The following is a 24,674-nucleotide window of genomic DNA, read 5'->3' as shown; positions in this document are numbered from 1 at the left end:
TGTTTGTATAATAAATGCTAAATGATTAAAATTTAACTATTAATAAACACTAAAATTGACTAAATATCTAATTTACTGTTATGAACTGATATATTTGTGGCTAATTACAGTTTTAATGTGTTTTAGACATCATGAAATCAAAAAGTAACCCAGATTTCATGAAAAAGGAAAAGTCAACACCCCCCAAGCAGCTGCGAGGCCTAAGGTCAAAGGTCAGTGATGTTCTTGTTGTGTTGTTTAGTAGCTGATATTGTCTGTTTAGACGTTTCTGTGTTTTTTTAGTGTTTTTCCTCCCAGGTCGTAAAGTCTGGATATTTTTAGCGCCGCTGCTGTAAGTTTGTCTGTTTTGTCCATCAGTCTGTCACTGAGCAGGTGTCATGGGACAGCTGACCCCCCGCTGGGGTCATCTCCCCCTGCAGCCGCTGCCTAAAGATGTGCTGTAGGTATTAGCATGACCCGAACTGACCTCGCCCTCACTTCCTTCCCTCTCACTCGCTTCCTTCCCTCTCACTCGCTTCCTTCCCTCTCACTCGCTTCCTTCCCTCTCACTCGCTTCCTTCCCTCTCACTCGCTTCCTTCCCTCTCACTCGCTTCCTTCCCTCTCACTCACTTCCTTCCCTCTCACTCACTTCCTTCCCTCTCACTCACTTCCTTCCCTCTCACTCACTTCCTTCCCTCTCACTCGCTTCCTTCCCTCTCACTCACTTCCTTCCCTCTCACTCACTTCCTTCCCTCTCACTCACTTCCTTCCCTCTACTCACTTCCTTCCCTCTACTCACAACTAAAAGCCTCTTTATAAAATATAACACTTAGAAAACTCAGTTTCTTTGTTTCCTTTCATTTAACTGGATTCATATTTTTATTTATTTTTGCTCCATTCATTTTGTCGTTTTAGTAACAAATTAAACCAGAGAAACTTTTTTGTTTTTTTATTAAGTGGCAAACGAACACAAAGTTGTTAGTAATTCTGAAATGTAAAGAAAATGATGGATGATTTTTTTTTGTGTAAATGGTTTTCAGAAATAAAGAGCTGAAAAGTGTGGCATGCATTTGCATTTCCTTTGGCTCGATACTGTGACGGGAAAAGAAAATTGGGAGAATAAAGTTAACTATTACAACTTTTTAAATCTAAATATTATAACTTTATTCTTGTACAAATTAAATATGTGTCCTGCAGGGTCACCATAAACTAAATTCACACTTTGTTCTTGTCTGTCACATAAAATCCCTGTAAAAAATAAAAAATTCACCGAAGTTTCTGGTTTTAACAGTAGGTACGGGATGTTTACTGTTAGAGGTGATTTCTGTTTGTATGTTCATCAGTGAATTTTATTTTTGAAATATTTAAACACTGTCCATGCATTCTGTCCACAAATAAATAAAATGTGTTTGTTTCCTCACAGAGCCTGAAAGAGGGACTGACTGTGCAGGAACGCATGAAGCTTTTCGAGGCTAAAAACACCAGGAAGATTTAAATATGTGTAAAATCTCAAGTTTCCTCCCATTCTGGTTGGATGTACCAACGAAAACATTCAAATCTGGAAATTTTAGCTTCCATTCCTCCCACTTCTCATGTTTTTACTGGATTAACTGGATCCAGATTATAAAACTCTGTACTTTTTTAAAAAGAAAAACAAACATCACACCCATAATTAAAGTTATAGGAAAAACAACAAAACACCAAGAATAATATCTACCAGTATAAATTATCTGCTGTATTTACAGTGTTTCTGTCTACTGGTTTTATTGTGTTGCACCAGTTGGGCTGTATGTAACTACTGGGGTTACTGTGTGTGTGTGTGTGCGTGCGTGCGTGCGTGCGTGCGTGCGTGTGTGTGATGGGGGAGCGCTCAGATTGCACTTACCACTGGACTACTTGAGGAAGCTTTGTGTTTTTATTTTTTTCATCTAAAATTGATGTAGTGACAAGCAATTGGTTTTTGCAGTGCATTCAGTGAAAAGTAGTTTGTTTGTTATGATGCACTGTAAAAACACATGTTACCGAATGTTTTGGGTTTAGTTTCTATTGCAAATATCTGAGTATATTTGAAAATTACAAGTAACTTTTCAGCAGGAAATAAAATCTTATTTTATGTAAATAATTCCTTAATATTGATGAAAAAATTTCAGTTCCACTGGCAGATTATCTGACTTATGGGAAAATGTTTTGTTATAAGTGAAATAATCTGTAAGTAGAACTTTTTATAATCAAGATTAATAAATTATGTTTTTAAAACAAGCTTTTTTTTCTTTTTGAAAAGCGACTCGAGGGATTTTTTTCTTATTTGAAGTTTACTGAGATATTTGCAGAGCAGAAGCCAAACCTAAAATACTTGATAAAATGTTTATCTGCAATGAGGGGTTTGTACACTGCAAAAACACAATTTTACTGAGTATTTGTATCTATTTTCTAGCACAAACATCTTAGTTCATTTGTAATAATACAAACTAACTTACATTTAACTGTTCAACATATAGGAGCTTCTTTAAAATCAATAATTCCTCAATATTGATTTTAAAATGTACTGGTTCAACTGACAGACTATTTAATTTACAACATGGGAAAATTGTCCTGTCATAAGTGAAATAATCTGAATTATTGACTTAAAACTCGCTTCTATATCTTGCTGAAAAGCTACTTTTAACTTATTTTTATCTTATTTCAGGTGTAATAAGATATTTGCAGTAAAAAATAGACCAAAATTACTCGGTCAGATTTTCTGTTTTTGCAGTGTGGACTTTTTTAAAGCACTTAAAGCTTCGTATGTGAGTCGGTGTGACGATACGCTCTTTAAAAACTAAACCGTTTAGGACTTTGCATGAGTACCCAGCTTAATTTAAGCAGCAGAATGATTTTATTTTCTGATTTTACGCTTCAGTGTGAAACTTTTAAACGAAGGCTTTGCTTCCCGCTGATCCTGCTGTCGATGTTTTACTGTAAAGCGTCTGAAAGCGCTCGGCCTCCTGGCGCTCATCTAGAGTACAAACACCCAGAAACCTGTGCAGCTATGGAAACACACTGTATAGTATTCACATCACATGTTGTACATAAGAGGATGCCATACAGAAGACCTATGTTTGTTTTAGACTTTTACCTTGCCCCATAGCTCTACCTGGAATATATATGAATATTTTTTATTTCTATTTGAATGTATAATGTCTAATAAATGAAGTGTTTAAAAAAAGCAATGCCTGGTTTGACTGTGAACATCAGTTCTGTGTTAAACTGTTTAATTTAAAAATTAAATCTTGTGTAAAAAAAAAAAGAAAAAGATGAAATTGAATTAGATTTTTATTATTCTGTTTTTGTCTGTTTAATTATTTATTAATGCAAAAGTTGGATCATCTTTACACACTGAGATTTAAAACAGTGTATTAATAAATCAGCCTGAAATTAAATCTCAGAAATAACCTTGGAAATTTCTGAGATTCATTTTGAAATTTCTGATTTTTTTTTCTCACATATTTTCCACTTCTGGAGCCCAGAAATATCTTTGGTTTTTCTAGACAGTTTCTGAAATTAATAACATTTTTATTTTTCAATCTACAGTGGCCCTTATAAGCGGTTGTACTCGTGGATCCAGTGCAGACTGAGTCTGCGTGCTTTTAAGTTCATTTAATATTTAAATATCTGAAGTGAAACCGACCAATCAGAGGAAAGGTAGCCCATCAGAGGGGGAATTCTTAAAGAGACAGGAGTGGAGCTGATTCAGAGGGTTAAAGTCCACCAGGAACCGGCAGCTTCATCCGTCCACGTTCCTGCTGCAGCAACACAGCAGAGCTGCTAACGGAGCGTCAGTGAGTCAGTCCAGCTGCAGACCAGGACGACGCGTCCGGCGCCACACTGACCTGACGGAGCGAGCAGGAAGCCGAGGACAGCAGCCGGGCGGTAGACGACGAGGGTCAGCCGCTCATCTGCACAGGAACAGGAAGTGGTGGAGACGTTCAGAGGGACAGGACCAGTGGACGGTGGGACTGGGACAACTGGAAAAATATTAAATGCCGTTCTTGTATCACACAGGAACGGCATTTAATAATATTTTCAAACGTATTGATATTTATTGATTTAAATTATTTAATTGTTAAGAACAGTACATTAACATATTTATGAATGTATTTAATAACGACATCACTTCTGGTGACCATGTTTTCTATTTTTTAAATTATTTTTATGTGAAAGAAACAGGAAATTGAAATACAGTGGTGTGAAAGTGTTTGCACCGTTCATGAATTTCTATTTTTTTATTTTATTTATTTTACATGTTTGTGACACTTCAGTGTTTCATAACATCAAACCAACTTAAATATTACTGGTTTGATGTTCTGAAATCCTGAAGTGTGACAAACATGCCAAACAATAAATAATCAGGGCGGTGCACAGACTTTTCCACACGGCGGTTTTGTGACTGGAATTTTTTACAGTATCGTTTTTTTCTGTTTGTGAACTCGGCAGTTCCTAATTTTGTCCACCAGGGGGAGCCGTCAGCTTTGGCGCTGAGCTTTAATGAAGCCGAGGTCTGATCCACACAGAAGAAGACAAGACAGAGGTTACATTTACTCCAGTAACTTACATTTACTCCAGTAACTTTTTAAAAAAATTATACTTTTAGGGTATATATTTAAAATATATACTTTTAATTGATATAAAAGTACTCTGATTACACTGATAAAATGAGAAAAATGTGTTATAAATGAAATAACTAGCACTGTTTTTATCAATATTTAGGAATTACTAACTTGAAATGAGTTCCTATAAATTCCTGAAAAGTTACTTGTGAGTTTGTTTTGTTTTACTTAAAATATTAGATATTTACACTAAAAGAATATTCAAAATCTAAGTTTATTTATATAACATATTTAGGACCAAAATGCTTCATAACAATCAGCAGGTAGATAAATGATAAAGCAAGAAACAAAATTAAGTTAAATAAAATAAAAACAATAATAAAATTTGGCAGTAAAGTATGAAAAATAATACTATGACATACCTGATACTTGATAGGATTTTGTGTTTTTGCTGTTGCTTATATGATTTTTTTATTAGATTTATTCCTGGCTTGTAAAATTTCTTACAAATAAAAATAAGAACTTATATCTCTGCCTAAATGAATCTCACAAATCTTTCCGAGACCAAGCGTGAGTTCAGAGGAAACAAAGATGGACGACTGGGAAGAAGCAATGGCCGCTGCTAGCCATTTGGTGCTAGCATAAGCACAATATTTTTCACTTCACTTCTCATTTTCTGGTGGAAAATTAAGTGTCATGATGACAAAGTGGAAATAAATAAAGTGCAGTGAGGAAGATGAGTCTTAAAGTGTTGGGTTGAACGTCCACTGGTGGCTCCACTGGTCCTGGCAGTTGACCTTTGACTCTCTGATGGTGGTGAAGGGGCCTGAGGATGTCGCCCCCCCACCCTCGGCCTCAGAGCCGTCAGAAAGCTTTAGGTTTGTGGCCCTGACCTTTCCGGTGGGGGGATGAGACGTTTCGGACCTTCAGGAGAAGAAACGCAGGTAACCGGGTTGAGGGCGGTTTGGCTTTAGGAGCTTCTTCACCTTTAACTCCGGATGTCTGTCTGTGTGAATAACATTTATTTAATACTTTATTTCATTCTCTGGAGAATTTGATCTGGTTTTATTAGTGGTGGCACTCGATTAAAGTTTAAAGTCAAATTAATTTGTCACATTTTAATCAACTATATAGATAAAATAAGCAACATTGTCAATTGAAAAACCATTTTTGTTAAAGATTTATTGAATAAACAGACATATGAGCTCAATAAAAGAGATATTTACTGATTTTAATCTGTTAACCTTCAGACTGGTGCAAAGTTCAGCTTTCCAGTGTTTCAGGAACCGGCTTTAGAAATATGGACTGTGGACGCTGACATTAGCGTTAGCAGCTTTGTGTTTAGCATTAAGATCCTACTTTAGTTGATAAGCTAACTCCTTTTAGCCCAACTTAAACACAACATTCGTCTTTTCCAGCATCCAATCAGATTGTTTTTTGAAGCAGAAATTGACCCTTAATGAGCCAAGAGAAGCAGCTTCATCATACATTAATGCTAGCAATGTACTGCTAGCCAATGTAGCATGTGCGTCAGATTTACGGGTTTACCGGAAACGTCAATAGGAAGGTTCCACCTGATAAAAATGTGATTAATTGTGTTATCGTGTTAAAATATGTGTAATTAATTAATTGAAATGAATGTGTTATAGTTCAGCCCTATTTCATATGTAGGAAGGGGAATTGTTGCGCTTGTGCGTCAGATTATTGGTGCATCAGAAACACAAAGGTTCCAGCTCAGGACTTTTGAATGTTTGAAAAAAAAAAAAGATTAATTGTTTTTAAATTATTTAATTTGTTAAAATCTATGTAATTCATTTAAGTTACTGCATTACAGTTCAGACTCTACCTGTGAGAAGAGGACTTATGGACATATCAGAAACAAAATACAAAGATAATAGCTTGGTACTTTTTTATGGGGGAAAGAAAATCTATCTATTTAATATTTTTATTTTTTGTCTTGAGTTTGAAAACAATGACTCTCATGGTTTATACAGTGCATAATACATTATATTAATCAAATTTAATGAAGCAGCCAAACAGAACATCGTAGAACCGCGTTTTCCCTTTAAAACCTTTTCCACTAATTACATTTATTGCATTTACATTATTTTACACACTTGGTCACAAGATTGTCTCTCTGCATGATTCTCAATGGACTCAATTGTTGAGGTTCGACGGAAACAATTTGATTTCTCTTCAGATTAGAGAAACAAACAGGACATTTTCATTCTCTTGGTCTTGTAAGGTGCGAATGCTGAAGCTTAGCTGTCGGGGGGCGTTAAGGGACTCGGCGGACACTGGGCCTCCAGTCGCTGGATGGACGACGGTCTCTTCGGAGGTTTGACGGAGGTCGGGATGTCGGTAAACACGACGGATCGGCCGTCGGGGCAGAGCAAGACGCTGGAATCTGCTTCACACTTCGTGGTTCTGCTGGGCCACAGCGCCTCAGCCGACCTCAAACCGACACCGCCTGGTGGCAGAACCTCGGTGTTCACGACCGACACCTGGCTCATCTTGATCAGCATGTCCAGCGACTGCTTACGCTTCTCCAGCGACGCCCTAATCAGCTTCCCCTCGCTCTCGTCCTCCTCTTCTTTTTCGCTCTTCTCCTCCTCCGCCTCCTCGTCCTCCTCTTCCGTCTCCATGGCGCTGCCTCTAAGGCTGCCGTCTTCTCGAACAGTTTGCTCGCCTGGTGAGTCCGTTGACTCCTTCTTCACCGACAGGTCTAGAGGTCCGTCGCTCTGGCCGGCCGTGCGCTCCAGCGCCTGGTGGATGTGGGAGAGCTCGCTGCGGATTTTGTTCAGGTGCTCCCACAGTGGTCGCTGGGCGGGAAGGTCCTCCTTCTCGAGGTGGGAGATCTTCCGCTCGGCCTCCTGGTACTGCTGTAGAGCCTTGGAGAGATCGGTGAGGAGAGCGGCCACCGACTCTGATGCTCCATCTTCGATGGCGCCAGAGGCAGCTGCGTCTTGGCTGTTGGCCCCAGCTGACAAAAAGGCCGCTTCCCTGCCGGGACTGATGGGAGTCTTGTTGTACCAGTTGTCACCAGGCCGGCTCTGAAGCTGTGAATCCTGTAAACTGAAATCAGAGACCAAGAGTTTTAGATTTGAAAACTAAAGAGGCTGAGGGTGTTTTCACTCCTGATAGTCTGGTAAACTTTGGAGCAAAGTTGCGAGATTTGTTACATTTTCAGCTGCTGCTGTTTTCTTTCGCACAGCAATGCCTGAAACAATCAAAACACTTTGAAAAACCTATTACCCTCCTCGCCTGTGAGGGCGCTGCACCAAAAACAACATGAAAATCTCTGAAGAAGAAACTTACTGAAACAAAAATGGAGTGGCGTCAGATTTTAGTGGTTGGAGATTTCTCGTTTGTTTTTGATGAGCCATTTTTTCTGCTAGCGCTAGACGCTAGCAGAAAATGTTTTGGTTGTATTTACCCAGAATGCCCTGTGCTGTAGTTCACTTCCTGTTTTGAGAGCGGCCGCCCGTCTCCTCTGAGCTGGAAGTTTGGACTTAAATTTTTCAAAGTTTTGTGCCTCTGGTAAGGCTACTGGATTCTGTCTCCCCATTAGCGCATTAACACTTTTTCGGATAAACCTAAAACCGCCTCAAACGAGCATAAAATTTAGGGTTATAATTTTGCATCAACTGTTTCTAATGTTACACTTCAAAATGAGCATAAAACCTTGAAGGAAACATGGTCACCCTTTGAGCAACCTGTTCCCCTCCTCGCCTGTAGGGGCGCTGCACCAAGAACCACTGAAGGAAACAACAAGAAAACCACTAAAGAAGACAACGCAACTTCCTTCTTCACGAAATGTAAAGAAAAATGGAGTGGCAGCAGATTTTAGCGGTTGTTGGATTTCTCTCTTGTTTTTGGTAAACGATCACAAGCCATTTCTTCTGCTAGCACTAGGCTAACACTCCTGTTTTGGTTGTATTTACCCAGAATGCCCTGCGCTGTAGTTCACTTCCTGCTTTAGGAGCGTTTTTTGGAACGTTCACATACATTCGAACCGAGAATGAGGTTTGTAGGCGCGTCAGAATTCACTTTTAGGTCAGATTACACATTCACAAACGAACCAAGCTTTTTAGACAAACACACTGGAACTGGATTAAAACAGAAAGAACAGAGCTGGTGTGAATGCACCCTAAGACCCTAAACTCTAGTATTCATATAAAGCAAAGAAAACTAACATTCCTGAGAATATCTACCTTATTTGTAGGAGATGTTTGTCAGCGGACGCAGTCTGAATGTTCCTCAGAAGGTCCAAAGTGAAGCCCATGGCTTGCTTCTTCTCCACCGGGGACTCAGGACCTCTAATCGGACCTCCAGTCCTCTTGAGGCCACAGGTCACTTTGCCTTCCTTGGCTGTAGCTTGGATCTTCTCCCCGCCTCTGTAGCCTTGGTCAAGTGAGTCTCTCTGAGGCGACACCCAACCAGCAGGGGACGCCGTATTTCCCGGCCTCAAAGCAGGAACCTTCCACAAACCGACTTTAGGCTGGTAGCCAGACAAAGCGCTTGAATCTACGCTGCTTGATGGCGTCTTTAGGGATTTTCCAGCATCACTCTGAGCGCTCGCTGGTCCGAAGGTGTGCTCACACAGGAAGGGGTAGTAGAGGCGAGGGGGGATGAGCGCTCGGTCTGTTTGCGTGCTGGATGCCGGGTGCACCAGCTGAGCAGCCGATGCCAGGAAGGGAAGCTGTGTGAACTGTGCGTGGGTCTGAGCGGCGACGCTGGACGCCCCCGTCGGAATGGCTGAGTTCATGTAGGAGAGCCAGCTGGGGCTGATGGGATAGCCAACGCCCAGCACTGACAGGTTGAGTCCGCCGGGGTCCTGGTAGTCCACCAGGTTGGTCGGAGGAGGGTAGCAGGGAATTGAACCGCTCACTCGCTGCTGCGCACCTTCTGCTTTAGCCTTTGAGTGGCTGGATGCAAACAGCCGCCACTGCTCCGACAGAAGCCCAGGACTTGCTAGGCATGTCTTCGGTAGCTTGTAGTGCCTGAGCTGGGCCTCCACCTCTGCGGAGCGAGCTCGCAGCAGCTGATCTTCCAGAGAAAGCATGTCGGCCATCAGCAGCTCTGACTCTGGCTGTTTGCTCCTTTTGGTTGCGGTATCTGGAGACTCTCCTCTGCCGTTGTTGGAACCAGCTTTGGCCGATCCGCTGATTTCTGGGCGCTCCTCTCGCCCTCCCTCTTCCTCATCCTCCGCTCCCTGAGTCTCTCTGCCCTCACCGTCCTCCTCCTCAGACCTCCGTTGGCTCTGCTTCTCCTGGCTGCGGATTACCTGCTCTAGTTCCTCCTTCCCTGCAGCGTGCAGGCCGTGCGCTTGCTGGAAGGGCCGCAGCTGGTCTGGGTGCAGGATGTTGCCCTTCTTGTAGGGCCAGTCCGACTCTATGAGCAGAGACAGTGAGTTCTTGCAGAGGCTGTACTTCATATGGTTGTACAGGTGGGATTTCTCCATGCAGGTGAAGGGACACTGAAAGCATTTATAGTTGTAGGGTTTGCCCCATGGTCGCGGGATGTAGTGCGGCTTCTTCGGTTTTCGCTCTTTGTGTTTGCCAGCAGACGTAACTTTGCAAGCTTCATCCTTTGACATGATTAAAGGTTATTTCAAGCGCAGGTGCAATAAAAGTTATTCTGGGAACTTTGTTTCATTTGATGCAGATTTTCCTTCAATCTTGTGAGATGAAGAACATCTTGTTAAACTTTCAGTCACTCCTGTGAAGCAAACAAAGAGAAACTCTTAGCAAGATAAGATTTTAAGGGGAAATAAGACAGTGGTGGGCACTACCAGCTAATCTGCTAATTGTTAGCTTAGCTGAAATTGGGAAACGTTTAGCACACTTAGCTTCCCCTAAATGGATTTTTTTCAGATAAATTCTAAATTGATAATTTACTCAACTCGTTTGTAAACCACAAGAGAGCTAAATTTCAATATTTGTGTTGAAGTTTTGGTTATTAACTGTTAACAATTCTTTAAGTATTGGATGAATTCAGTGGTGATGTCATTGTTTGTATGAAAACATAGGAATACAGCGGACACCACCCATTTCCAGTTAACGGTTTCCCAGGATTTTCTGCAGAACTCCAAATTATTTGCACAATTTTTGGACAACAGATTTAAACGTGTAGCAGCTTTGGAAGCTGAAAAACTTAGCAACAATGCTACTTAGTAAGCAATACTGACACTAAAACCCCAGAGATTAAGAAGATAATACATGTTAGCTTCTGCTGTAGCGTTAAGACGGTTTCCACTGTATTAAAGGATGTTAAGAGTGGTGTTTAAGACTGTTGCTACAACGCTTTAGCATTAGTTTCTGCTAATACTACATTGATATAGCAGTTTAGCATGCTATGTTGACGTATTGCTTTAGCTTTCATTTTAGCTTCTGCTTAAAGCTACTTACATTTAGTGCTTTAGCATTAGTTTCCACTAAATAGTGTGTTGATGTAGCAATTGAGCATTATAATATTACATTGATGTAATATAGCACCAATGCGCTTTAGCATTAGTTTCTCCTTAATGCTATGTTGCTATAGCATTTAGTTTAGTTTCCACTAAACTAAACTCTGCGGCTCGACTGCTGGCCAAGACAGGCTCACATCACTGGTTTTAAGATCCTTGCATTGGCTCCCAGTACGTCTCAAGATTGAGTTTGAGATTCTTTTACTGGTTTTTAAAATTCTTAATGGTCTTGCACCATCTTATCTTGCAGAACTGCTGTTACCTTATGAACCCCTGTAGGCCCTGAGGTTCTCTGGCACCGGACTCACAGGTCCAAGAGCCAGAGCTCACACTAATGGTGAGGCTTCTCTCCAGTATCATGGCCCAGTTTGTGAAACGGTCTGCCAGAGAACCTGAGAGCTGCAGAAAATGTTGCTCTAAGCGCAGATTCAAGACCCGACTTTTTAACTGTACTTCCTGAATTGAATCGTTTCTGCTTCATTTTCCACCAAGTTGTGTTTTTCTCCATGTGGGGTTGGAGGGTAATTGTTTGTTTTTGTTAGTTTTTATTGATCTGTGCAGCACTTTGAGCTGCTTTTAGTATAAAGGGTGCTTTATAAATTTGATTGATTGATTGAAATACTTAATTGATTCAGCACTTTAGCATTAGCTTCTCTTTATTACTATGTTGCTATAATGTTTATTATTAGTTTCCACTAAGCACTGTGTTGATGTAGCGCTTTAGCGTTAGCACAGCTAACTTTTTAACTAGCGATGCTCACCACTGAATAAAGTTGTAGTTATGCTGATTCCTGGTTTATAATAAACTAAAATGTCTGTTATCTGCCTGAGCTGAGGTTTGCCACTAACCTAACTGCAGGGAGGCCCTTACCCTAACCCTATCCCTACCCTACCCTAACCCTACCCTAACCCTCTCACTGTACCTGCCACTGTTCATTAGCTGCAGTGCAGCACCAGGCGGCAGCAGGGCCCCGGGCTGGGGGGGGGCTAACAGAGCTAACCCCACACCTGTGCAGCGAGGCTGGGCTATGGGCCCTCGGAGGGCCGCTACAGGCGGCTCCATGCTGAGGATGGAGCGGCGCTGGTGGGGATGGGAGGGAAGTTGGGGGTTTGAGGCCGGATTGCTAATGAGAGCCTGGCATCATGCCTAAAGGGCGTCATTAGTGCCAGGACTGAGATCTGGGTCAGGACGTGCAGAAGAAGTTCAACCGATTTAGCTTCTTCTTCTAGAGCCGCTCAGCCTCGATGACCAGAAGGTTATTATTATTCAAGTTCTGTGGAAAAAACGTTTAGAAATTAACTTTCTGCAACCTTGTGACATATTTTGTGTTCAAAACTCCAATTTATCCAATTAATTTATAATAGATCTGTCCTGGTTTTATGTTATTGTAATTTTGAAATTTTAAATAAATATTACTTTTATACAGTCCTAAACTTTTCATACAACTAACTAATTAAATATAAATTTATATTTAAATCTACTTTCTGAAAGAAAATTAGTTTGGCATCTCACAAAATGTGAAAGGAGGATTTACTGATATAAAAAAATAACTTATCAATTTGTTTTCATTTTATTAAACAAATGCATTTATTGGCATTTTATCGATTAAATCCTTCATGTTTCTGAGCAGCTTTTGGCACATTATCAGTTTCAGGTTTTTGAAGATCCAATCTTTTTCTCTCCATCAGATTAAAGTTCAGACTTTGACTGAGCCGCTAATCAGAAGAAACATGTTGGTAAAATTAAAAGATCACTTTAAACCTGAATATGCTGGGGGTCTGAATATGGAAATATGGTTGTAATGTCTTGTGTATAATTAATTTACGTCTCTTTTTCTGAAATCTCTGCAGCTTAATTAGAGATTATCAGAACAGATTATTGGAACCGGACGATTTTTCCACGATCGGCTTTGATAGTTAATTAGAAAAAAATGAACTAAATGCATCAAAACTCAAATCATCAGGTTGAAGAATCAACCAGGTTCACTAATGAAAACATTAAGAGATGTTCCTATAATTTCTTCATCAAACTACTAAAAATAAAGAATCAACAGCTCTGATCTCACAGAAAACAGAGAATTAATTTCTGCGTCTCTAAATTTTTAAAATGTTTTTAATGGTTGAATTACTGTGAGATTTTCTTTCTGGGACTGAAGCCGTCGGCTGACGCCTGCAGTGAAGTGAAGTTTTACTTTGCCTCTTTCTTCAGGCCATTTGGAGATGAAAGTCAGTTTGTTTTAAAGTTTAGCCTCCATTTTAAACTAAATAAATTAAAGAAACAGAACTTCATTTGTGTTAAAGTTTGGGGATAAATCCCAGGTGACAGAGGGGGAGTGATGCTGCGGGACGGCGGGGGCCCGATGCCCCAGCCGGACCGCCAGAATCGGGCCGTTTGATTGGCTGACTTGTGCGCCTCGGGGCTCTGACCTACTCATAACGGAGGCTAACAGCTGCAGCTACGAGCCGATCAATAAAAATCATTTTTTATCCCCGGCGCCTCGTATCCAAACCCTGCGGTCTTGTTTTAAGCTTTTAGGATCAAACAAACCCGACCGCTTGAACATCTATCGCTGCAATTAAGAAGGTTGAGTTCACTAAAAGCTTTGACGGAAACATGCGAGCGCAAACCGCAGCGCGTTTTCTGCATGAGGGGAAATAAAAGCGGGAGATGAAATGAATTACTTGGGAAAAGGTTCAGCTGATTTCCTCTTCAGAAGTTTTTAAAGGAAGATTAAAATTATCAACAATATTCACCAAAAATATTCTACAAATATATCAATTAAATTACAAGCAAATTATCTTTGTAATATATCATTAAATGCTTTTATTTTAGCTTTATTGAATTTTTTTATCATGTTGTGTTCTCACTGCAAAAACACAAAATCTTTCCAAGTATTTTTTATGTAGTTTTTAGTGAAAATATCTTGAAATAAAACAAAACAAGATTTCAAGATATTTTTCTTCACTAAATAAGAGCTTGTTTTAGTTTTTTTAAGTGTTAATTACATTGACAGATACTTTAACTTACAACAGGAACATTTTTCTTTTTGTAAGTGAAATGAAGTTGAACTTTTTAAAATCAATATTAAGGAATTATTCAGTTAAAACAACTCATATCTTGCTGAAAAGTTTCTTTTAATTTAGTTTTGCTTTAAGATATCTGCACTAAAAACTAAACCAAAAAAAGGTTTTGTTTTTTTTTAGTGTAGCTAAATCAACTTAAATGAACCTCTGAAATATGGATTTTTTATATGAAATAATCTACCAGTGGATTGTATAATTATTAAGAAATAATTTACTTAAAAGAAGCTCCTAATCTTGCTGTGACGTTATTTGTAAATTAGTTTTGCTTTATTTAAAGTGCACTGAGACATTTGCACTCAAAACAAGACAAAAATACCTGCAAATAGTTTTGGCAGTGATGGCGTATGGATTTCCATGTCTATGGCAAAAGTTTTTATCTCACCTATTAATAATGTTGATTAAGTAAATACCAATTAGTAAATCATTTATATTTTGTCAAAATTCAACCACAAAAAGCTAAAAATAAAGTTAATGATTAAAAACATTGATCCAGAGTTCAGAAAATCAGGCCCGGTCTTCACTTCCCCTGTTTTTTGTTAAAAGTCGCTGAAAACTACGTGAGGTTGGCATGGAGACGGGTCGGTTCGTACCTGGACTCGTCCTGATGAGGCTGTCTGTCACGTCTCAGCAGCAGCAGCAGCAGCAGCAGCAGCAGCAGGGCGGCGCGTCCCGCTCAAATGGGAGCGCAGCAGCCAGCGCTGGGATATATACTGACTGGGAGCTCTGCCCTCAGGCGCCCCCCGCTGCAGCGGCGCCCCCCGCTGCAGCGGCGCCCCCCGCTGCAGCGCCGCATGTGGCCGCTGCCTGGCACCCGGACGCAGAACCTACAGATTATTGGCCAGGGTTTGTTTAGGGAAAACGCAGATTAGATCAGAGTTTTCATCTGGGATTCACATGAGAAAGCAAAAGAAAAGAGTTTAAAAGTCTTATTATTCAACTTTAACCTGTAAATTTTCTGACATCATTACATTTTTGAGCAACAATAAACTAACGCAGGGTCACAGAGATGAACTAAAACGTTTAATTTTCATATATTGTGAATATTCTGTTGTCTTTTAATACACAAATACACGTAAACATTGTGTAAAATAAAAAACCTTCTGTAGTACATTCTCATCTATTTATTTTTATATGTATTTTAATCTTTTTGTGAACCTAAATGCTTTAATGCTGCTGAGTTTCCTCCAATGTGGGAAAATAGTTTTTTGTGTTTTTTAATCTATTGAATCAATCAATCAATCAATCAATCAATCAATCAATCATCTAAGGGCATTTCTATTCTGTTCTATTCTATACAATAATGCATAAAATTAATTCATTAATTAAAAATAAATATGTACATAATAATAATATTTAATACAAATAATGATAGAATTTATAAGGTTCTCTTATGTAAATATTTTTTGCATTTCATCCAATTAAGATTTTTTTTATATTTAGAGAAAAAAAACTTTAAATATTATTATTAATAATAATTTCCCTTAATCCTACGGGATTAATACAAATGAAGAACATTTATTTATTTGGTTTTATTTGTAGAAATGAAAACTTAAATGCTGTATTTTTATATAACAATATGACAAATAAATAGATGTAAGATCTCATTTAGCTTATTTACAAAAAGTAATTGAAATTATATTTACACATGTTTATTTATTAATAAACAATACTTTCTATGTGTTAGTTGTTTTTTTTTCACTACTGTTATCTTGTATTTTATGCTTTGATGTAAAATAAATTTCTATTAAAATTTAAGAAAAAAATTATTTGTACATTTATTTTCATTTGTAGAAATATAAATAAAATAAAAATGTAAATGCTGTATTTTATAAAATATTATGACAAAAAATAGATTTAAATACTATTTAATTTAAACGTTATCAGCCATATTTTTGTAAATAAACAGCAGCAATTTGAGGCTTTAAATGAAACATAAATTAACGTATAAATTTTATAAATCTGCAGTTTTGTTCTCTGCTGCCATATAATGAGCATTTAAACCGTTTTAATAATAAGGTGAAACTCCTGCATTATTAATTAACAACCATCTGAAAACGTGTAATCTGACAGATTATTTCCTCCTCTCTTGTTTCGGCCGCTGCGGCTCGCTGTCACTCAGCGGCGGCTAAATGGAGGCTGACAGGGAGCCAAACCGTCTGCAGCTAATGTGACAGCGGGGGAAGATGGCGTCCATAAGGACAGACGACCGGGACAAGAGAAGAAGATCCACGGCTTCCTGAACGTCACGCTGGCTGATGTCAGTTTATCTTTTCTGTAACTCCATAGAAACCTGGACGATTTCTTCTTCTTCTTCTTCTTCTTTTGAAATCAAACCAAAGCGAGGAGTGACTTCTGTGTAAAAAGTCTTTGAAATTTTAGCCCAACACAACTCCGCCTGATAATTTGCATTAAATCCTTTTTTTCTGCCTCTTGCACAACCAATAAGACTTTACAGCGCATAGAGTTGTGAAATCAGCTGAACAAATGTGCTGGAGTTCCGCTTGGGTTGCTAGGTAACGGTGCAGGACTTGGCAGGGGTTGCTAGGTAACGGTGCAGCACTCGTGGAATGTGACATCAAAAGAACATGAACTTAATAGTTACATTGTTTACATTCGGAAATTTTTGCGCAAAAAGACGATTCTCCCGTTTCTCCGTTTGGAGATGTTGGTGTTATTTATTAACATAGTAGCGTAGAAAATAACGCAGAAAAATCGTTGAACAACTCAAAACCACTACAACAACTACGCTACACACAGACTCGTTGCCATAGCAACTGACAACAACTCCACTACACGTATCAGGATTCGACACCAAAAAACACGCAATAATTTCCCAAATGAACTACAGAGCATTCAGTCCGTTACAGTTTTATGTTTTTAGGTTTTATGTTTATTTTGTCATTAAGTGATCGCTGTGGCAGATTAGCTACGCTGCTATTAGCTAAGCTAACACAGCGGTGGTTGATTAGCTACTTTAAACACCTTCTCTACTGATAATCTGTCAGAGTTGCTGTTTAGGTCGCCTTTTTAAAATATTTTTTAACTGAACCAAAACACAACCAATTCCACGTCACATCTACATGTCAAGGTTGTCATAGTCAAGCTAGCACAACTGAGCTACTTCCCTCTCCCTTGCTATTTTTTAATTAAAACTTTTCTCCAACATCGTTATCTAGTTGTCATAGTGATGTCAGTTAGTAGCAAAGCTCTGCCTTCCTTTTTCTTTTATATATCACTCTTACTTTTCACATTTTGTGTGTTACATTGATAGCTTGACTTGTGTTTTTGTGTTTATTAGCAGTTGAGACCCAAATAGAAGCATAAAAATGTGTGAAATGTAAATTTTGCATAATTGGCCCCCTTTTTTATAAGAAAAGAAAAAAAGAAATCACAACAAAATTTTTATTATATTTATTTATAGTAATTATTAGGGTTGGCACCAGTTAAGAAATCATTTATTTTTTTGGTTAAAGTTTGCGCGCTCCTGTTCACTTCTCGTGAGCTGCTCTGTTTACCTTCAGAGGTTGAATCAGAGTGATGATGAAGCTGAGACGAAGCTCTCGCGGCGAGTGCAGCGTCCTTATGGAGCAGCATCTGGGGAGTCTGACAGCAGCACTCTATTACCACTCAGAGAAAGGAACCCGAGGGCGCCGACATCACCGCTACCAGCCACATCCAGCTGTGCTGATGCCTCCAAACGCACACGCAGCCAAAACCATGCAAATCAGGAGGAACGTTCACAACTCGCTGCTCCACAAATCGGACTTACACCGTGTTGGAAAAGTCGTTTGTGGGTGTAAAGATGGAGAGATGAATGAGTGAAGCTCAGGCTTTTTCCAGCGCCTGAGCTTCAGAGCCTGGGGTGGAATGGCTAACAGCTCCTCTGTTAGCCTGCGCTGCTGGGCACATTAACTAAACTCATATCGCTCTCAGCCACTATCAATTATTCACCGCCTCCTCCCTTATTTCCCCTCGTTTCAAAGAAGAAAACTTCTAACAGAAAACACACTGCAGTCACAGAAAACCTCCAGCCTTTGGTGACATGTTGGGACTAAATCATTGTTGGACTAAAACTGATCGGATTGATATCACCCCAATAAAAAAGGTGACACTGCTAAAAATACAGATCAATCATCTTTTCACAGGGAAAATAAAACCTTAGTTGCTGCTAAAGCTGTGGCATATTTAAAGTCCAACTCAAGTTGTAATAATCATTTTAAAACTGACCCGTGTTTCTGTGTTTTATTAGCTGGGTTTCCATTACAAACTTTGTCAATATTCTGTTAATGTCAAAGAAACTTAATTTTACAATTTTGTTATTTCCATTAAATAAGAAGCAAAAGTAAAATCACACCTGAATAAGTTTGTTTATGCAATAAGTAATTAAAAACCATTCAGTGCCATCATCCTCTCACCACTTCCTGTTGTCTTCTTCTTTGTGGTTTCCGCCAGTGGTAACTTCACGTTGCAGATTGTGTGATTTCTGCTGGAAACTATGTTGGTATAGCCATTTAGCGTTAGCAGAACAAATGTTCATGGTTAGCGCTTCAGCGTTAGCGCGAGTGATTTTTCAGTTAGCTGTGCTAATGATTAACATGATATACTTAACGTCTAATAACCAAAGTATTGAAAGGATGACAGATAAGTGTCCTTTTGAGAGGTGAACTGCTTCGCTGCAGAATGCTGGAAGCACAACATGAGACATTTCAGCTTCACATTTAATGAAACGCTCACAATTATGGTGATGAGTGGCGGACGAGTGCTGGCCGCTCTCCAGGTTGAAAACAGTCGTCAGGCTGAATCAGTGCGTTGATGGCTTAAAAGTCAAAGTTCAGTCATGAGCGTTGGGGCTTTTCTCTGCAGATACTTGTGCCCTTCTCTGCAACTTCAGCGTCTGTAGGTGAGAACGGCTCGTTACCATCGGTAACCAGTTTATGAACTGGTTCAGTTTATAGTGTAAATGCCTTATTACATTTGAAATAAGACTAAACTAACTTAAGCAAGATATAGGAGCTTGTTTAAAGTAAAAAATTCCTTAACATTAATAAAAAAAAGTTCTCGTTACCTAGCAACCCAGCCCGTCACCTAGCAACCAGTTCTAGTTCCACTGGAAGATTATTTCAGGTATAACATGGGAAACAAAAACACAAAATGTGTTTTTGCAGTGTTACCATCGGTTCACTGCAAAAACACGTTTTACCAAATATTTAGTTTTTTGTGCAAACATTTGAAATTAGACAAAACTTACTTTTAAGTAACTTTTCAACAAGATTTAACTTCCTTTAAATCAATAATTCCTTCATATTGATCAAATTCTATTTTCACTCAAACTTTGTCACTTATAAGAACAACGTTCAGGTTCAATAAGTGAAATAATCTGCCTGTGTGACTATTTATCAGAATTAAGGAATTATTGACTTAAGATGAAAAGTTACTTTTAAGTTATTTTTGTCGTATTTCAAGTTCACTGAGACATTTGCAAAATAAACCAGACAAAAATATTTGGTCCAATTAAATGTCTGTGCTTGTCAAAAGTCTAATTGATGAACATTTTAAAGAAATAAATGCTTGAAGGACCGTTTATGTGTTTTTACTTATGGTTTCGTGTTTTTGCAGTGTCCGTTTGATATTTATCATTTTTAGCTGTGATGACTCTAAAAGAGTTCACCTGTAAGTCAGCGGTGGCGGGAAGCAGCTGGCGCGGCGGCCGTCCGGCCGTCTTTGTCTCATCGCTCCGTCCTCCGGTTGGCGCCCCCGCCCGCGGGACGCCGGCTCTCTGCCGCCCAGGCACCTGTGGGGTGTCACCTGATGGGGGAAAAGCAAGTGGAAATGAAAGCAAGCAGCCGATTCTGTCAGAGCGCATCAGGGCGGCTGTCTGTCACGCCGCTGACCTTCGGGGCGGCGCGCGCATCGGCGCGATGCGTAAACCCTCAAAGTGTTGGAGCGCGTGCGAGCCCACGGCCCGCGGGGAGCGGATGTGAACGTGTGCATATGCTTGTTTATCAATGCGTGGTGTGCAAGAGCAAGTGTGTGTCTATTAGCGCCCTGAGTGGGTGGCGTAAACACGCAGCGCTCCGGGAGGTGTGTGTGTGTGTGTGTGTGTGTGTGTGTGTGTGTGTGTGTGTGTGTGTGTGTGTGTGTGTGTGTGTGTGTGTGTGTGTGTGTGTCAGTGCAGTGATCTGTGTCAGATAGCTGCGTTAGCTGGTAGGTCGGTGACATCGTCCACAAGCAAAAACTCCTGATTTAATCTAGAATCCGTCCTCAGGACTGGAAACAATCTCTGAAGGTTCCTTATGGGGCCTGGAAATCCTTGAAAACCCTCCTTGAATTTTAATCAGGTTTGGAAAGTACAGAAGGCTGTTAGGGCAATTATAGATAAAAAAAATATACCAGAGTAAATTACTACGAAAAGGTTTTCAGATTAATGACATTTTCTAAAGGAAACACGAACTTTTCTAAATAGAAAAATCAAAAATGTGTTTGAAAAAACTCACATTTTGAAACTAATCTTGAAAATTTCAAAAGTGGACCATTTTTGACTTTTGAAACTTTTCAATAGTCTAGAAAATTTCTGGGGGTTAATCTGAAAATTTCCGAGTTTTTTCTAGCAAATGTTCAAATTTTTATGGAGAACGTTTCTGACATCGATCATATTTTTTATTTACTCTTCCTTCTTGTTTCCTTTTCTTTGGACTAGTAGTTTGGTTCAGGCAGCGCAGAGACCAAAACGGGAATCTTGATTCGGAGAGCGTGGAAAGGGGAAAAGAAAAGAAGACAGATAGGAAGAAGGGAAGAAAGAGAAAGATGAAAGAAAACTGAAAGAAACAAGAAGGAAACAAGAAAAAGATGGAAAGAAAGAAGGAAAAAGAATGCAAGAATAAAAAGAAATAAGGAATGAAAGAAAGAGAGAATAGAAAGAAGCAGAGAGACAGAAGCGTGCAGGCTGTCCTCTGCTCGGCCGCGGCCGTCCAAGCGGCACGAATGGAGGGAGACAGGAACCGAAGCCGTCAGCTCCTCCCTCAGGCCTCGGCCTCCCAACTACAAGTCCTGTTTTATCCAACCATATGTTCCCCCCAAACCCCCATCCAGAAAATAAACAAGTCAGGAAGCCATGGCTGCAGGGAAGTTTCACTGGCTTTCATTCCCAAACACTCACTCCGCTTCCTGCAGACTCAAACTGCGCTTTGGATGAAACATCAGCAAAATCCGATGTTTCCTGGTTTCCAAGCATTCAAGAGAAAAAAGAAATGAAAATATTTCAGGGTTTGACCTGCAAGTCAAAACATCACAGGATGGAAATGTCTTCTTCTTCCACCTGCAGGTCGCCTCCATTGGAGCTGACGCTGCGGACGGGACAGGAGGTCAGGAGGTCAGGAGGTCAGGAGGAAGTCAGGCTGCTCACCGTTAATGACAGGAGAAGAAGAAGAAATCAGAAGGAAAGAAAGAAAAAGAAAAGAAATCAATAAAAAAGGAAAAAGAATAAAAAAGGAAAAAGAAGACTATCTGAGTTTATTCCTGTTAGTGTTCCCACGCTCCACTGAAACTTTTAGTTTTTTAATTTGTAATCCAAACAGACTGAAGTTGGAGAACCTGAGTCACTTTTCATCTGTCGGCTTTGATTTTCCACCTGCTGATTCAGGTGTGTTACAAACACCTGTTGCTATAACAACCAGGTCGGACCTGGAGAGGGAAGACCTGGACAAAGAGGTTAACAGATCCAGCAGCCAAGTTCACTTACATTAAGACAAAACTAAGAAAGAAGTTTTCATCAAGCTGCAGGAGCTTGTTTCAGTCCATAATCCTTTAACTTTGATCAAATTATTACTTTTAATGACAATAAGTGAAATAATCTGCCAGTGGAACTAAAACTGTCAACATTAATGAATTATTGACTTAAAACAAGCTGCTATATTTTGCTGAAAAGTTCTTTGTAAATTAGTTTTGTCTTAATTCAACTGTGTTATTTTAGTTCTACTAAACTAGACAAAAACACTTGGTAAAATTTTGTGTTTTTGCAGTGTAGATGAGAACAGATGTAGGAAATTTTTTCCATGACATTTTGATAAAATCTCATAAAGAATAACCATATCTGTATCAGTAATTGTTTCCTAATTATTTCCGATCATCTTATTCTGATTAGAAATATGTTGTTCGGTTTATAAATTTAAAATGAAAGGTTGATAATTTTATCCACAACCAGCCGGTTTAGTGTTGAAGCAGATTGAAACATTTTTAGTTATAACCAGTAAATAAAACTCTGCGGTTGCAGATCCAGTTCATTGAAACGTGTGTGTGGCAGATGGGCGGGGCGGGTGTTCAGGTTCTGCAGAGCCAGTCGGTCCTCCCTCTGGGCAGGAGAAAGAGTCCGGAGATGGACAGATGTGCCGAAGGCCGGGCGTCGGCTCGCTCCGTTTCAGGCTCCCTCAGGGCCCGGTACTCACTGACCTGGCATCCAGCGGCCGAGCGGCGGCCAGTTGGCGGACCCAACTTCCTCACAAAGGTCAGTCATCAGCTGCCAATTCCAGATCAGAACCTGAGTCCATTCCTGTGGACTGGACCAAACTGAAAACAGTCCGATTCCTCGTCTGTTGTTTGTAATTTGGGAATTTCATTGTGACAAAATTCATTGTTTTTGATGGAATGCTTAAATAATCTGGATTATTGACTTAAAACGACCTTTTATCATGTAAAATTGACTTTTTTGAAAGCTAAATGATGTTTCAATTAACATTTATGAGATTAATTAAATAATTAAAACGTTTATTCTTTATTATTGATTATAAACTTCTAGTTCCACTGGCACCATTACCTAGCAACCCCAGCCTAGCCCGGGCGTTACCTAGCAACCCCAGTCTAGCCCAGGCGTTACCTAGCAACCCCAGCCAAGCCCGAGCGTTACCTAGCAACCCACTGGCTGATTATTTCACTTATAACTCGGGAAAAATGGCTTGTTACAAGTGAAATAATCTGAATTATTAGCTTAAAACTAGCTTTTAGCATGTAAAATTGACTGTTTTGAGTTTTTAAACCTGTTATAAATAACATTACTGAGATTATTAATTTCTGAGCTTTTTTCTAGCAAATTTTCGACTTTTCAAAGTGATGAGTTTTTTGACAGAGTTTTGTAATAAAGTGAAATCTAATGTTTGATTAAAAGACTACACTGCAAAAACACAAAATCCTACCACGTATTTGGTCTAGTTTCTAGACAGAAATACATCAAAATTCAAAAAGGGATTGTGAGCACGACTAAAGTTGTGCTAGGCTAAAGATTTTAAATAATGTGCAATAATTGTAGCTTGTGTTTTTTATGTCACTCATTCCTCTCATTCTTTAACTTCCTGAGCTTACATATGGAGTTTCTTCAGGACAAAGTGAGGCTAAAATATGCAGTTCTCACAGACACACCAGCAGTTGAGTTTTTGTTACCCAAAACTCAGTTTCCATGAGGCCCAGAGGTTCAAATGCGATAGAAATATCACTGTTTTGCTAAATATCCATGTAAGTGTTGAGGCGTTTTTCTCCTTTCACAGCCCTGAGCCTTCCTGAAGACCTGAGGGCAGCTGAGAGTTTAATGTTTCAAAAAGCTGGATAGAGACACATCTATTCATATTCGGTTTAATTTACCGTATAGCTTTTTGTTATCTCTTTATTTCAAATCATAACTTTATAAAGCTTATATTATAACTTCTTTAATAAATCTATTTGGGTTATTTTTAAATTTTGGTCATTTAAGTTTATAATAATCTGAATCCTGTCAGTTTGACAATATTTTCAACAAAACAAACTAATGAGTTTGCAACAATAAACACATTTTCACATTTTAGCTAGCAGTGTTCACCGCTGGCAGTAACACATTTAACCCTGTTGAGGGAAACAGCTTAAACTTTGTTGCAACACAAGGATGAATTTATCATAATGGATGAATTTAGTGCTTTAGCATTAGCTTTTGACAGATACGTTGATGATGTAGAGCTTCGTATTAGCGGAACCAGTGTTTCTGATTGTTGCCTTAGGGTTAGCACAACTAACTTTTAGGCAGCAGCACCACAAATGTAACTGTTTATGGAAATATAGCAGGTTGTACCAGAAGCTGGGTATCAATATGAATGAAATTAGTGCTTTATCATTATCTTCTGATAAATACCGTGTTGGTACTGCACTTTAGCGTTAGTGGAACTCATATTTGTGATTTAGTAGTTCCTGGGAGCCACCAACGTTTTAGTTAGTGGCGCCAGTAAATTTGACTCTGTTGAATGTAATATACTTTGTTGTAACTCATGATGGGTATCAACAAATATGAAATCTTCACTTTAGCTACAGCTTCTGATTGATATAGCAATTAATTTTTTCATAACTAATATTTATGATTAGTGCTTTAGTGGTTATCGCAACTAACTTTGTAGTTAACAGTGTCTAGTATTGGCAATTATAAATGTAACCCTGTTTAGGACAATATGGTACGTTGCAACACAAGGTGTTTATCTACATAGATTAATTTAGCACTTGAGCATTAGCAAAACTAATTAGTGGTTTAGCTGTTAGCACAACTATC

The 24,674-nt window shown here is 39.3% G+C and overlaps 2 protein-coding genes across 7 annotated transcripts in view; one reads left to right on the top strand and one right to left on the bottom strand.

The window, feature by feature from the left end:
- LOC102237473 (protein outspread-like) overlaps window positions 1-2,630 on the top strand; it is a 61,261-nt gene extending 58,631 nt beyond the window's left edge. For 4 of the 6 annotated variants that reach the window (XM_023341280.1, XM_023341283.1, XM_023341284.1 and 1 more), the window contains 2 exons: window positions 127-212; window positions 1,404-2,630. In XM_023341280.1, the coding sequence (XP_023197048.1) occupies window positions 127-212; window positions 1,404-1,475 (158 nt within the window). In that variant the 3' untranslated portion in view covers window positions 1,476-2,630. Of the gene's footprint in view, window positions 1-126; window positions 440-1,403 lie in introns of all 6 variants that reach the window. The other 2 variants (XM_023341281.1, XR_002753403.1) reach the window with 2 other exon arrangements.
- A 3,835-nt stretch (window positions 2,631-6,465) lies between these two features.
- On the bottom strand, window positions 6,466-14,912 carry prr35 (proline rich 35). The gene is made up of 3 exons (XM_014473692.2): window positions 14,710-14,912; window positions 8,781-10,287; window positions 6,466-7,641 (listed from the first exon to the last, which is right to left on the bottom strand). The coding sequence occupies exons 2-3, from the start codon at window positions 10,163-10,165 to the stop codon at window positions 6,828-6,830; spliced, it is 2,199 nt and encodes a 732-aa protein (XP_014329178.1). The 5' UTR covers window positions 10,166-10,287; window positions 14,710-14,912; the 3' UTR covers window positions 6,466-6,827.
- Window positions 14,913-24,674: the final 9,762 nt, after the last annotated feature.

This window comes from Xiphophorus maculatus, chromosome 10 (assembly GCF_002775205.1).
Source record: "Xiphophorus maculatus strain JP 163 A chromosome 10, X_maculatus-5.0-male, whole genome shotgun sequence".
NCBI lineage: Eukaryota > Metazoa > Chordata > Actinopteri > Cyprinodontiformes > Poeciliidae > Xiphophorus > Xiphophorus maculatus.
Note: the sequence above shows the minus strand (reverse complement) of the source record. Positions and strands in the feature narration are given on the sequence as shown.

Coding starts and splice junctions, on each gene's coding strand:
- prr35 (XM_014473692.2), bottom strand. CDS start 10,165: ATGTCAAAGGATGAAGCTTGCAAAGTTACGTCTGCTGGCAAACACAAA. Junction 7,642..8,780: donor AAACATCTCCTACAAATAAG/GTAGATATTCTC, acceptor CTCTGATTTCAG/TTTACAGGATTCACAGCTTC.